The sequence below is a fragment of the Miniopterus natalensis genome, chromosome 11 (assembly GCF_054644295.1).
Source record: "Miniopterus natalensis isolate mMinNat1 chromosome 11, mMinNat1.hap1, whole genome shotgun sequence".
Taxonomy (NCBI): Eukaryota; Metazoa; Chordata; class Mammalia; order Chiroptera; family Miniopteridae; genus Miniopterus; species Miniopterus natalensis.
In genome coordinates, this window is record NC_142091.1 from 70,599,070 (window position 1) to 70,610,949 (window position 11,880).

General features: G+C 55.0%; 1 protein-coding gene across 1 annotated transcript; it reads right to left on the minus strand.

Annotated features, from left to right (window-relative positions):
* Positions 1-4: 4 nt before the first annotated feature.
* SLC15A3 (solute carrier family 15 member 3) lies at positions 5-11,880 on the minus strand. The gene is made up of 8 exons (XM_087821905.1): positions 11,332-11,880; positions 8,076-8,365; positions 6,161-6,308; positions 4,488-4,598; positions 3,655-3,823; positions 2,131-2,289; positions 652-807; positions 5-200 (listed from the first exon to the last, which is right to left on the minus strand). Exons 1-8 carry the CDS (start codon positions 11,878-11,880, stop codon positions 46-48), a joined length of 1,737 nt encoding a protein of 578 aa, XP_087678031.1. The 3' UTR covers positions 5-45.

Here is an 11,880-nt window from a genome sequence, read left to right on the forward strand (position 1 = left end):
CTGTTGCTGTCTTTTCCAGTGGAAAGAAGCGGGGGTGGGCATGTGTCAGCCCCTATCCCTGCTGGGAGAGTTTTGGGAGGCTGGGCCCTGAGCCACCCTCTCATAGCGACCAGCGATCCACATGAACAGGAGGGCCGTGGCAGCCTGAATGCCGGCCAGCAGGAAGAAGTACAGGTCCATTTGGCAGTTGTTGATGTTCCCTGGAGAAAGGAGAGGATGGTATTTGGGTCAGGCAGGGCTCCCCTGGCGCTGGCAGCTGAAGCAGCATGGCCAGTAGGTGGAATCAAAAGACACTAGGCAGAAGCCCTCTAGCACCTGGGTGCCCCAAGTCTACAATTCCCCATGAGCTAGCTATTCTTTCTGAGGCTTAAAACACAATACCACAGGGAAAGGTGACCCCTCAGCCACAATGGCAGAGTTCCAGAAGCAGGAAGGAGCCTCGGAGGTCCATTGAGTTCCATGCTTCCTTTTTGACAGTTGGGGAAACTGAGGCCCAAGAAGGGGAGGCTATGCTGTGGGTGACTGGCCAACTGCAGCTAGAACCCCGTTCTCTGAGTCCAGCCCGCTACTTCATTCTGCTACAGGGCAAAGCACTCAACAGTTGCCACCACCCTCTACCCATGTCCCACTCCCCGGGAGGCCTCCACTCACCATGGTCCTTGGGGCAGTGTAACCAGCCCCTTGGCAGTGACAGCAGTGCCACCAAGCTGGAGCCCAACAGTGAGCCCATCCCCGACAGGAAGAAGAAGATGCCCATGATGGCGCCCTGCATAGAGCGCGGGGCCTCTGAGTATGCGAACTCCAGGCCTGCAGAGAGGAAAGAGGGATGACCGAAGGGGCCCAGGCCCCTGCCCACTGGGCCACACTCCCCCCACCCCCAGCCAGCCCCACGCTGGCTTTCCCTAGATGACTGACTGCTCCGTGGCTATGACAATGCCAGTGCACCACTGACCTGTCACCTCTGTCCCGCTCATCCACCCCATGGACCTCCACCTGGACATCTCTCCCACATTGTCCCACGGTTCTGGCTCCCCTCCTCCCCCACCTCCCTGCCATCTTCACCCTCTGTGTCCCCTATCCTCTCTTCCCACCTTTAATATCACCAAATCATTTTGATTCAACCTCAGAGCCCTCTTCTCTGTGTCTCCCTCCCCTGTGCTCCCTCTGCCCTGGGCCAAACCCCAGCCCTGGGCATTTCCTGCCCAGCCTCTGCAAATGCCTCTTAAACTCCCGTCTCCCATCCTCCTCACATACCAGATGTCTACAGTATTTCTAGTGGGGTCCTTTCCCTGCCCAAATCCCCTTGGGTGGGGCTGTTGCCCTCAGGAGAAACCTCAACATCCAGGCTCAACCCACAAGGACCTGCACCTCCAGCCTTCCCTGCACTCCCTGCAAGGCTCAGCTCTTTGCTTGTGCTGTTCCCTCGGCCTCAGACCTTTGCTGCCACCTGCTGAATTCTGTCCCCTCCCCACCTGCACCCCCCCCCCCCAGCTTCCCCAACACACTATAGTCACTTCCACAGTTCAGGAGGCTGCTACCCCGCCCTCCCCAGTGAGTCCCACCCAGCCTCCCCCAGCGCCTGCAGCGGAGTAGGCCCCTGCTCCTGGGTGCATTGACGAGCCCAGCCCAGCCCTCCTGCTCTCAGTTCACAGCCCATCCGGAGATGCAGACACATAAGTGAATTACTACAACACAGTGACCAGTGTGCTGTGACAGAGATGACAAGGGAGGAGAGGAGGACCCCTCTGCCCGGGGTGGAAGGGCTTGGAGAAGACTCATGAAAGAGATGGCATTTAGGCTCAGAACTGAAGGGGAAACAGGTGTTCACTTTCAATCTGAGGCAGCTGGAACAGAAGCTGCAAAGACAGAATGCGGGAACTTGGAAGCGGGGGACATGTGGAAAGTTGGTGTGGAAAGTGTCTTACCTCCAAATCCCCAGTGCCTATCCCAGTGCCTGGCACAAACCAGGTGCTAATGAATCCCCACTGGGTATATTCAGCCCCACTCAGAAAATCCTGCCTCCTCCATGCAGATGAGCTCGAGAGGCTGTGCCCATGAGACCTCTGACTTCAAGGCACCACCAGGCAGAGCCCATCACTGGTGCAAGAGTAGGCGAGGGGTCCAGGGTACCTGGGATGCTGGCAAAAATCTCACTGATCCCGATGAGCAGGTACTGCGGGATCTGCCACCAGATAGACAGTGGTGCTGCATAGTACACATTCTCCCCGATCTGCTGGGATATCGTCTGGTTGTGATGGATGTATTCTAAACGCTTCATCTCCAGGAATCCTGGTGGGGGAGAGGTGACTACAGTCAGGCCCACTCCAGGCAGTTCACCCCATGGCAGAGCTTGGCATGTGAAGGGCATTCACTAAGTAGCCAGTGACTGGGCAGCAGATAGGCAAGAGAATACTGGACTAGGGTGTGTGTGTGTCAAGATTCCGGTTCCAGCTCTTCCCTTTTTGCATTGGCTGCTAGGAGGCTCAGAGCTAGGTCTTGCACTCAATAACAGGAACAACTCTCATGAATCAAGGGCCTGTTGTGTGGTAGGCATTTAATATACATTCTAGCAAATGAAGAAAGAGAAATTCAGGTTAAGCCCAGCCCAGAGTTACACAGCTGATAAGTAATTGGGGCTGGATTTGAGCCCCAGTGTGTGGTTTCAAAGCTGGCCCACTTTCTGTGCTATCACATGACTCCTCTACTATATAGCATCAAGTATTACAGCAGGGTTTCTAACCTGGCTTTCAAGTTTATTTTACCTCCTTCCCCTTCACTGCGTAGGAGAGAGCACTGGAGTTGGGTTCCAGTCCTGGCCCTGCCACTGACTATCTGTGTAAGCTTGGGCAAATCACTTAACCTCGCTGAGACTCAGCTCCCTTATGCAGGAAGTAGGAATAAAAATCCCAGTATTATTGTGAGGATGAAATAGGACAAAATGCATTAAAGCACGTAGCTTCCAAGAACCTCGTTTGGTTTCTATCCTTGCAACACACTACTGTTTAGTCACTCCCCTGGCTCCTACTTGTGACCCAGGCACGGCGCTGGGTGCTTTGCAGACTTCATCATGTTTAACCTGCACAACGCTCCTGCTAGACTGCATTCCACGTGGGCAAAGCCTGGGCCTTGCACCGGGTCGAAATGAACTACTCTGTGTTTTAAAGGAGGCTCAGGGACTCTAATCATCAAGTGACCCAGTGAAAAGGGCTGAGGTTTGTGCCACAGCATGAAAAGCTGCTTTACCCCAGCACCTTTTTTTTTTTTTATAAGTGGCTTCAAATTCTTTTGAAATGGAAGAAAGGAGAGAATAAATAAATACTTTCTGAAAAGTTCCTATGTGCTACCAAGAGGCTGCGTGTCTTTGGTAAATTCAACACATTTGCTCAGCACACACATGCATTATGCATAGCAGTGAATAAGAAAGGAAAAAACCCTGCCTCCGGGGAGCTTACATCTCACTGGGGAAAATCTGTTTTCCTCTCTTGGTCCGAGTTTCCTCATCAGCTCTCACCCTCTGGGAGGCCAAGACTGGCACCCAGGGGTGGAGGGTACCAGGGCCCCTGGCTTCAGCATCGGTCATAGTGGAGCTAGCCTCTCCCGACCCCCAGACAAGGCCAGCCTTCCTCCCCACATCCCATCACTCAGGCCACACACCTGCCACGATGACGGAGGCAAAGCCAAAGAACATCCCCACGGCCATCTGCTGCAGGGCCGAGGGAAGCAGCTTGCACCTCAGCAGCAAGGGGTCGAGCAGGTGGTCCTTCACCGGCACCAGGATCAGCACCACCACAACATTGGCCAGGAGGAGCCAGGCTTCAGGGATCTGGGCAAGAGGGAGCCAAGAGAGGCAGGCTAGCAGGGCAGAAGGAGCTCTGGGCTGGCGCCTGGAGACCTGGACTCCATACTGTCCCTGGGTCAGCCCTTTCCCCTCTCCGGAAGGCACACTCCTCAGCTGTGTGACTAGGGGATAGGATTGGATCATGGAAGCAAACAGGTTCCTCTAACTTCTATCCATTGGTCATGGCTCCCTGGAACATTCATGGGCTCAGCATAAAGAATGCCATGATTGATTAGTGATGTCTGTCATGGGCAACAAAGGGAAGTAGAGTGGCCGATATGCCATTCATCTGCCAGCTCTGAAGGTCTTTGATTTTATGAGTCCCTGGAATGCTAAGGAGCTGGTTTGGAAAGTCCTGGTGAAAAGCAGGGTCCCAGAGAGGGAGAAGCAGAGCTGAGGAGGGACAAACTGGCAGTGAGGCCCGCTCAGAGCAGCAATGGCTGGGAGTGAAGCTGCCCTGAATTCTTTTGAGCAGTTGAGCACCTTGGGAGGGTGGCTGGGCTGTGGCACAAGTTTGCCCACCCTCCAGGTGCCTTTCCTGTGCCCTGAGGACACCCTGCCACTGGGCGAGGGGAGCAGAGGCAGCTTCATTTCTTTCTCTTCTAAGTCTGGTCTGAACTGGGGGCTGGACACACCAGTCATCTCTCACCTTGTAGCTGCTCTCCTGGGCTCCCAGAGCCACCGAGCTGTTGCCAGGGTAGCTTGGGAAAATGTTCGGGATGTGAAGGTGAAGACCTTGCAGGACATACGTGGATTGCATCTGCCAAGAGAGGTGGAGGTGAAGCTGGAACAGAGCTGGCCGCCTGGCCTCCAGCCCCAGGACGTTCCAGCCCGAGGCAGGCATTCCGCAGCAGCAGCACAGAGCAGCTGGGCAGCTGTCCCTCCCCAGCCTCGGGGGAAAGTGACCTCCCCACCCTCCTTGTTCCTCGGAAGCAGGCTTGGCCAGGGAACTTCCTTCACTCTGCTCCCAGGCCCGCGAGCTGTGTGGGCGGCTCTATTTCAGAGCTGGGCACAGCTGGTGGGACTCATACTGTGTCTCCAGGGCCTGGCACAGAGCAGGCGTGGGTAAATGTTTGTTGACATGAGGAAAATAATGACATGGCTGTCCCCACGGGGAGTGCTCATCTGACACTGAGGCCAAGCTGAGTCCCACAGGTTGACCCATCGGAATGGCTCTGGATCCAGTGACAGGTGCAGGCATTACCCTTTTCAGTTGCTATCTAATGGAAGGGCATCCAGGGAGTCCCACAGGAGGCTCTGGGGCAGGGGAAGGCACTTGGGTTGCTCGGGGCAGCAGCTATTTATCAACTGGTGTGGAAGGATGTCAATATTCTGACAAGAGGTACGACTGAGAATCAGCCATGGACACACACGCCATGTCCCTGTCCCATCCTGGACACCTACCCCTGTACTACCCCCAAGCAGCAGGCTGCCTGGCCCTGCATGACTCTCATCTCCTGCAGCTCAAAATACTGTTCCTTTGGGGGGGTATGGGAGGCAGTGAGCTTGTGGTCTGGGGATTAGGGGCTGGGGTTAGCCTGCTGCCCACTCACACACACACACACACACACACACACGCACGCACACACACACTCACACGCACACGCACGCACAGGCTCACACACATACTCTGCTCATGTTCCCCGGGGGGAGGGGTGGGAAGCAGTGGTTCTCAAACCCAGCTGCGTATCAGTATCATCTGAGAAGCTGATTACAGGAGATACTTCCCCAGCAATTCCCTTCCAGTGGTCTGGGGTGGGACCTGGAGCCCTTTATTTTTTAAAAGCTCTGCAGGGGATTCCGAGGCATGGCCAGGTGGGGAACCACTGTTACAAAGTACTCAGTGCACTGAGCTGCCCCCTAACTGCTGTGGAGTCTCGGTTGACCAGCAGACCTCCTCTGGGCCTCAGTTGCCAAATTTGAAAAATCTGAAGGCTGCAGAGCTGTGTGTGTGTGTGTGTGTGTCCATGGCTGATTCTCAGGCGTACTCTTATCAGAATATTGACATCCTTCCACACCAGTTGACAAATAGCTGCTGCCCGGAGCAACCCAAGTGCCTGAGCCTCTCATTTTGCACACGAGGGAACAGGCCCAGAGACATGGCCTCAAGCTCCTGAGCCTCAGCCCCGTCTCCAGAGCTCCTCATGTTATACCGCCCAAGGGAGCTTAACTACCGGGGTGGCTCTGTGCCCGACCCATGCCCGCTGTCTGCTTTGTGAACCCTTCCCCTGTCCACCTGCCCTGAGCTTCCACAGTGAAGGATTAAAACGGAGAGGGGCCTGGGGAGCCAGTCCCTCCTGAGCGAAAGGGCACGGGTGTCACCTGGAAGTACACCATCCAGTAGGGCACCAGGGTCACCATGACGGGCAAGATCTTGGCCAGCACCCGAAAGTTGGCGATGTCCTCTTGGGGGGAAGGGCCAGGCTGGGGAGACCTCTGGTCGGGCAGCAGTTGGGCGTCTTGAGGGTCTCTGTGGGGCAACAGATAAAAGGGCAGCTATCATCACCCCCGCCACGGCCTCCTAATCGGATCCTCCCCCATAGTCGGTTGTCACAGCCATCACCTCCGACACCACCCCGTCTTCACTCCACCGTTAGCACCGTGATGCTAATCACCAAGGCGTGCTCACTGTCCAAAGCTACCCTCTCCATGGCGTTTCTGTTACTATCGTCATTTTTTTTCAGTGCCGCCACTGCCACCGTCAGTGTCATCACTATCACCTCCTTCGTAGCAAGGCGGCTGCTCAAGACCCATTCCACCCTACGGCTGCCGCCCCTGGGTCCTGAAGGCAGCTAAGACCAGACACTGTGGCGAGGAGTCTTGGGGGACTTTTTGGCTCGTGGCATCAATTTGCCATGGGAGCCAAGGAAGTCCCAGCCCATGCCTGACTCAGAGAGAGAGGCTGTCACAGCTCTGACACGCCAAAATTCCCCCACTTGCTGTCTCCAAGCCCATCTTCCTCAATGTGACAGCCCTCTCCCTACACGACAAGGAAGTAGGGGGTGGACAGGCAGGGAGTGCAGGGAACATTACTAAGAGACAGGGCAGACCAACCACTGGGCAGCCTTTACCATTTGCCCTTTGTAGTGAGAGGTTTCTGATCCCCTCTTGCCCAAGAGCCTTGCCTCACTGAGATTCTAAAAAAAGGGGCAATACCAGTGTGGCCATTTCCAAAGACAGCCATCAGCTTCTCCCCTCCCAGAGCGAGTGTCACTGGGTCAGTGGGTGGAGCTTATTTGCCCTGCCCTGGAATCCGGGCCAGCCTTGTGACTGTGCTGACCCTTTCGAACACCCACTCCTGGAATGTTCACTCCCTCCTCGGGCAGCCCAGACACCTTGCTGTGAGCAGCTCCAGCCACACGGCGAGGCCACATGAGAAGGAACAAAGGTGCCTTGCTGCCAGCCATGTTAGTGAGCCGCCTTGGATGTTGTAGCCCTTTCAAGTCCCCAAATGACTGCAGCCTCCAGTGACATCACAAGAAGTGGCTGAGCCCCGTCACCCACAGAACCGTGAGAGGTAGTGGAAGGTGGTTGCTCAGGCCGCTAAGTTCTGAGTGGTTTGTTAGGCAGCGATGGATCATTCAAACCTGAGAGCAATGCAGGAGGTTGGGGGAAGCATGCTGTGCACCTTTCCCATCTAGACCCGACTGACAGAAGGTGTAACTGCCTCCAAGGCCTGGAGACAGGTTTGCTTAGCATAAGTAGTTGGTTAACTTAGGGAGGAGAGAGGCAGAAGGGAGCCATAATGCCAGTGCAAGTGCAAGGCCATTCAGAACTCCCCTCCCTTGTTTGCCAGCTAAGGGGGGAGGAGTCAGTTTGGCTGATTTCTTAGGCTTAATATCAGGGAAGTGTAGAATTATTTACATTATCCCCAACCACCTTCACTGGCACCATCATCTCCATCATTTCACCTCTATTGCCATTGTTATCACCATTGACAGGGTTTATCGTCACCATAACTACTAACACCATCATCTGTATCTTCATCGCCACCATCACTCTCAAGACCATTAATATCCTCATAGTTTCTCCAGTTAGCCCATCGTCAATCCCACCACCGCGGCCTGGACCTCCATTGCCATCCTCAGTCCCAGCGGGCAGCTCTGGCCCACTGTAGATCAGGCCACCCTAAATAAAGGGCTTCCAGAAACTCTTGTAACTAGTCCATGACGTCCCAGGAGAAGCAGAGTGCTTCTCCAGGCTCGGCGGCCCCCTGCACCCGGAGCCCCCTCCTTACCTGGCAGAGTGTCGGCACCACAGCCGGGGACAGCAGTTTTGGAGAGCAAGTTTAAGCATAGAGGACACTTGGCTGCCCATGGGGGGCTTGGTGATGAAGATGGGGGTGGCAAAGAGGAAGACAAAGAAGGCCAGGCCCACGCAGCCCACGGGGATGCTGTAGCCCAGCAGGAAGCTGATGTTCTGTTGGATAAAGGCCACTACCAGCAGCGACAGCACAGCACCCACGTTGATGCTCCAATAAAACCAGTTGAAGAAGCGGCGGTTGGCATGGCGGCCAAGATCCATCACCTGCCAGGCAGGGGTGAGAGTGAAGGCCAGAGAGGGCCAGGGGCACCCTGCCATGGCGTAGTCTCTGTACCTGCACTCCCTCTCCCACAGAGACACTTCTTGAGTCAGTGGGTGGGCATTCCAGCACTTTCCTAATCCCTGAGCAATAAATAGATGCTCAAAAAAAATTTTGTTGAATGAATGAATAAATCCTTGTCTTAGGAGTCACTTGTTAACAATCAGGACATTTTGGCACAGCTGTTTTTTCATGCCCAAGACATACATTGCTTTTTTATTGTCACAGAACAGATGTCTCTGATGGCACTTTGTTCATCTCTGGATGATTTATCCCTTTGTCTCTGACTGAGCAACCTACAATATGCATCAACTTTATAATCGGAAAAAAGGCCAATAAAGATTTCAGTTCCGCACGATTAAATGTGATGTATGCATGTTACGGAAAGAACAGCTAGAAGCCTAACCGTGAATTTCCTCCACAGTTTGGAGATGCAAAAAGTTTGCTACTGTGGCCCGTCCCTTCACCCTGCCTTGCCTCCCTCTGATCTATGCCCAGCTGAACAAGGTTGGCATCATCAGGGAAAGCAGGTGGTCCTGAACACAGCCCCAAAGTTTGGGCCCCCCAGCAAGGGCAGAAGGGCTGCAAATCTTTACCCAGGATTTGAATCAATCTGCAACAGTCAGGCCCCAGGCCCCCTTCTGGTCTGCTGGCTCGGGTCAGCTGCACTGGCTGCCCGCCCTCCCAGACCTGTCCCAGATTCTCACTCAACGGGTCTGGGGCAGGGCCTGGGCCTCTGCATTCTAAAAAGCAGTGAGGACTGGAGGTCACTTCTCTAGATAAACGATTCTGTACACTGTTAAACCCCTCACCTTTTTGGTGACCCCCAAATCTTTGACTCCATTGCTCTCCTATCCAGAGACACATATTTCCTATACCTAAGATTCTGTCGAGCTTTACTTTCTGTAGTTGCATTGGGGGAAAAGGTAAGTATTTTCTTCCTTTTCCAAATGTACAATGATAGTCCACAGAGATGCATTTAAAACTATACTCCCTTGGAGAGTCTGAGGGTCCTCTTGGCGATGGAGAGGGGCGGTCATGCCGCTCACTGAGCATCTGTGCTGTAGACTTTCAAGCAGAAAATTGAATAGGCCCCATTATGAGCAGCCGTTTCCATTTCTTAATTGGATATAAATGGATATGACAATTGCAACTCTAAGGGGAAGACCCAGCAGAGGATTCAGGACATAAACGAACACTTTGTCAGGAATGATGGATGGCCCTTTCTGAAAGCGGCGGTGTGTTGAACACGTGGGTCCTGGGTATAGCTGTCTGCCAGATGGTGCCAAGCCCTCCCACCCTCACATCCCGCATCTGACTGCTCCCCTGAATTCTCAATAGCCCTTCACTGCTCTGCTGGGCCCACCCTAGTCACTCCCATCACTGTAGCCAGAGCCATTTTGAAGAACACCGATCCAATCATGATCATCCTGCCTCAAGTTGCTTCAGTTTTTCTGAACTGTCCTGGGGGTCAGGCTCAGATCCCTAAAGCAGCCTTCCAGGGTGGCCTTGTGCCGCCCAAAGTCCGTGCCCAGTAAATGGGAGAGTGTGCAGGAGTTGTTGTTACTCTTGATGCCAATGAAGACTGCCCAGTAGCCTGGCCTCGGGGAGACCAGTTCTGTCTCCAGGATGGAGGAGGGAGAGACAGGAGGCATTGGATACCTGAGGCCCTCTGGAGGTCAATGAGGTCAAGAGCACAGGTTAGGGACACCTGGGGCTGTAGTGGGATGTCAATGAATGAGTAGAATTAAGGGAAGATAAGGGTTTCTATCGGCAGATAGTGGGGTCTCCTGTTCTGAAGGAAGGTCAACGGTGGCTCAGAAATGGATGGGGCTGCTTGGGGCACCAAGTCCCCCACCATCAAAGGAATCCGTACAGGCTAATGAGGAATTCCTTGGCAAGGACACTGGGAACGGTGTTGGGTGCTGGACTGTGGATGCCAGCTGGATGCAATGATTCCTTAAAAATGTCCCTTTTAGGATTGTAGAACATGAGATTAAAGAACGTTTGAAAAACAGGGACAATTAGAAAAGCAGGACAATTGGTTCAGTGTCGTGATTATACCTCTGTTATAATTTTTTTGCCAGGCTGTCCCCTTTAGTTGACGCCCAGTTTTTTCGCCTTGCTATAATTACATTCTGTACGCAGCCTCACATCTGCTTTTGCTCATCAACACCGCACGTGGTTGTTTCAATCATATTACATATTATTTAAAATTGCTGTCTAATATCCCATTGAGTAGAGCTATCAAAAGATAGCGATGGTGTAAGGCACTTTCTCATTCATTTAGCAAATATTTATTGAGTGTCTCCCACGTGCCCTGCTCTGTCCAAAGGGTCCAGAGAAAGGCTCAGAGGTTAAGACATTTGCCCAAGTGGCCCTGGCTAGTGAGTGGCAGAGCTGGGATCTGAACAAGCCGGCCTGGCTCGACCTCTGGCACAGCTGGTAGGAAGAGGCTTGCTCCTGCCCTAGCCCCCAGACCCGTCTAACACATGAAGGTGGGGCTCACGGTGACGCCTGAAGTCCAGCTACCCTAACCCAGCTCCTTGACCTGCTCTCTGTGTGACCTTGGCCAGGGCAATTAATGTCCTGAAACCTTATTGTCCTCATCTGTAAAATGGAGACAGTAATGCCACCCGCCTCCTGGGTAGTTAGGTGAGTTAAACCACTGAAGGCGGCTGGTAGTGAAAGGTGGGTAACTGTGGTTGGATTACTATTGCTAACTGAATTGTTGTTAGAGTGAGCGCCTGCTGTCCTTTCAAATAAGGGAACTGGGCCCGGGAGGGGAAGTGGCTTGCTCGAGGTCACCCTGGGAGCCAGAGTCTCCGTGCTCCTGGGTCTCCGCCCTTGTCCCTGGCTTCCCCTCAGCACTCCCTGGGGCCTGCCGACGGGCGGCCCTCCTGCCACTCACCTGGTCGGCCCCGAAAGAGGTGAGGTTGCTCCTGACGGAGCTGGCGGCCAGGGCCAGCAGCAGCAGGGCGGCGTAGAGCGTGGGCGCGCAGTAAGGGCTGGGCGCGGGGCGCGGGCAGCCGGGCGCGGGGCACGCGGGCGTGACCAGCGACTCGGGGACCTCGCCGCAGAAGGAGAGGCGGCCGTCGCGGTCGGCGGTGGCCAGCAGCAGGCTGGAGGCCGCCAGGTAGAGCAGCAGGCTGAGGGCGATGGCGCGGAAGCGGCCCAGGTACACGTCCGCCAGCCAGCCGCCGACGGGCGCCAGCAGGTAGGAGGCGCCCAGGAAGACGAGCGCGGCGCGGGACGCCTGCCCGCCGGCCCACTGGAAGCGCGCGCTGTTGAGGTAGAGCACGAGGTTGCCCGCCACGCCGAAGAAGGCGGCGCGCTCCAGCGCCTGCGCCAGCAGCACCGCGCCCGCCGCCGCCCGCCGCCACCGACGGCGCCCCCGCGGCCTGCGCGCCAGCAGCGGCCGGCGCTCCCCGCGCGCCCCGCGCGCCCCGCGCCCCGGCAT

Coding starts and splice junctions, on each gene's coding strand:
- SLC15A3 (XM_087821905.1), bottom strand. CDS start 11,880: ATGCCGGGGCGCGGGGCGCGCGGGGCGCGCGGGGAGCGCCGGCCGCTG. Junction 6,309..8,075: donor TGGTGCCGACACTCTGCCAG/GTAAGGAGGGGG, acceptor GTTGCCCCACAG/AGACCCTCAAGACGCCCAAC. Junction 4,599..6,160: donor ACTGGATGGTGTACTTCCAG/GTGACACCCGTG, acceptor CTCTCTTGGCAG/ATGCAATCCACGTATGTCCT.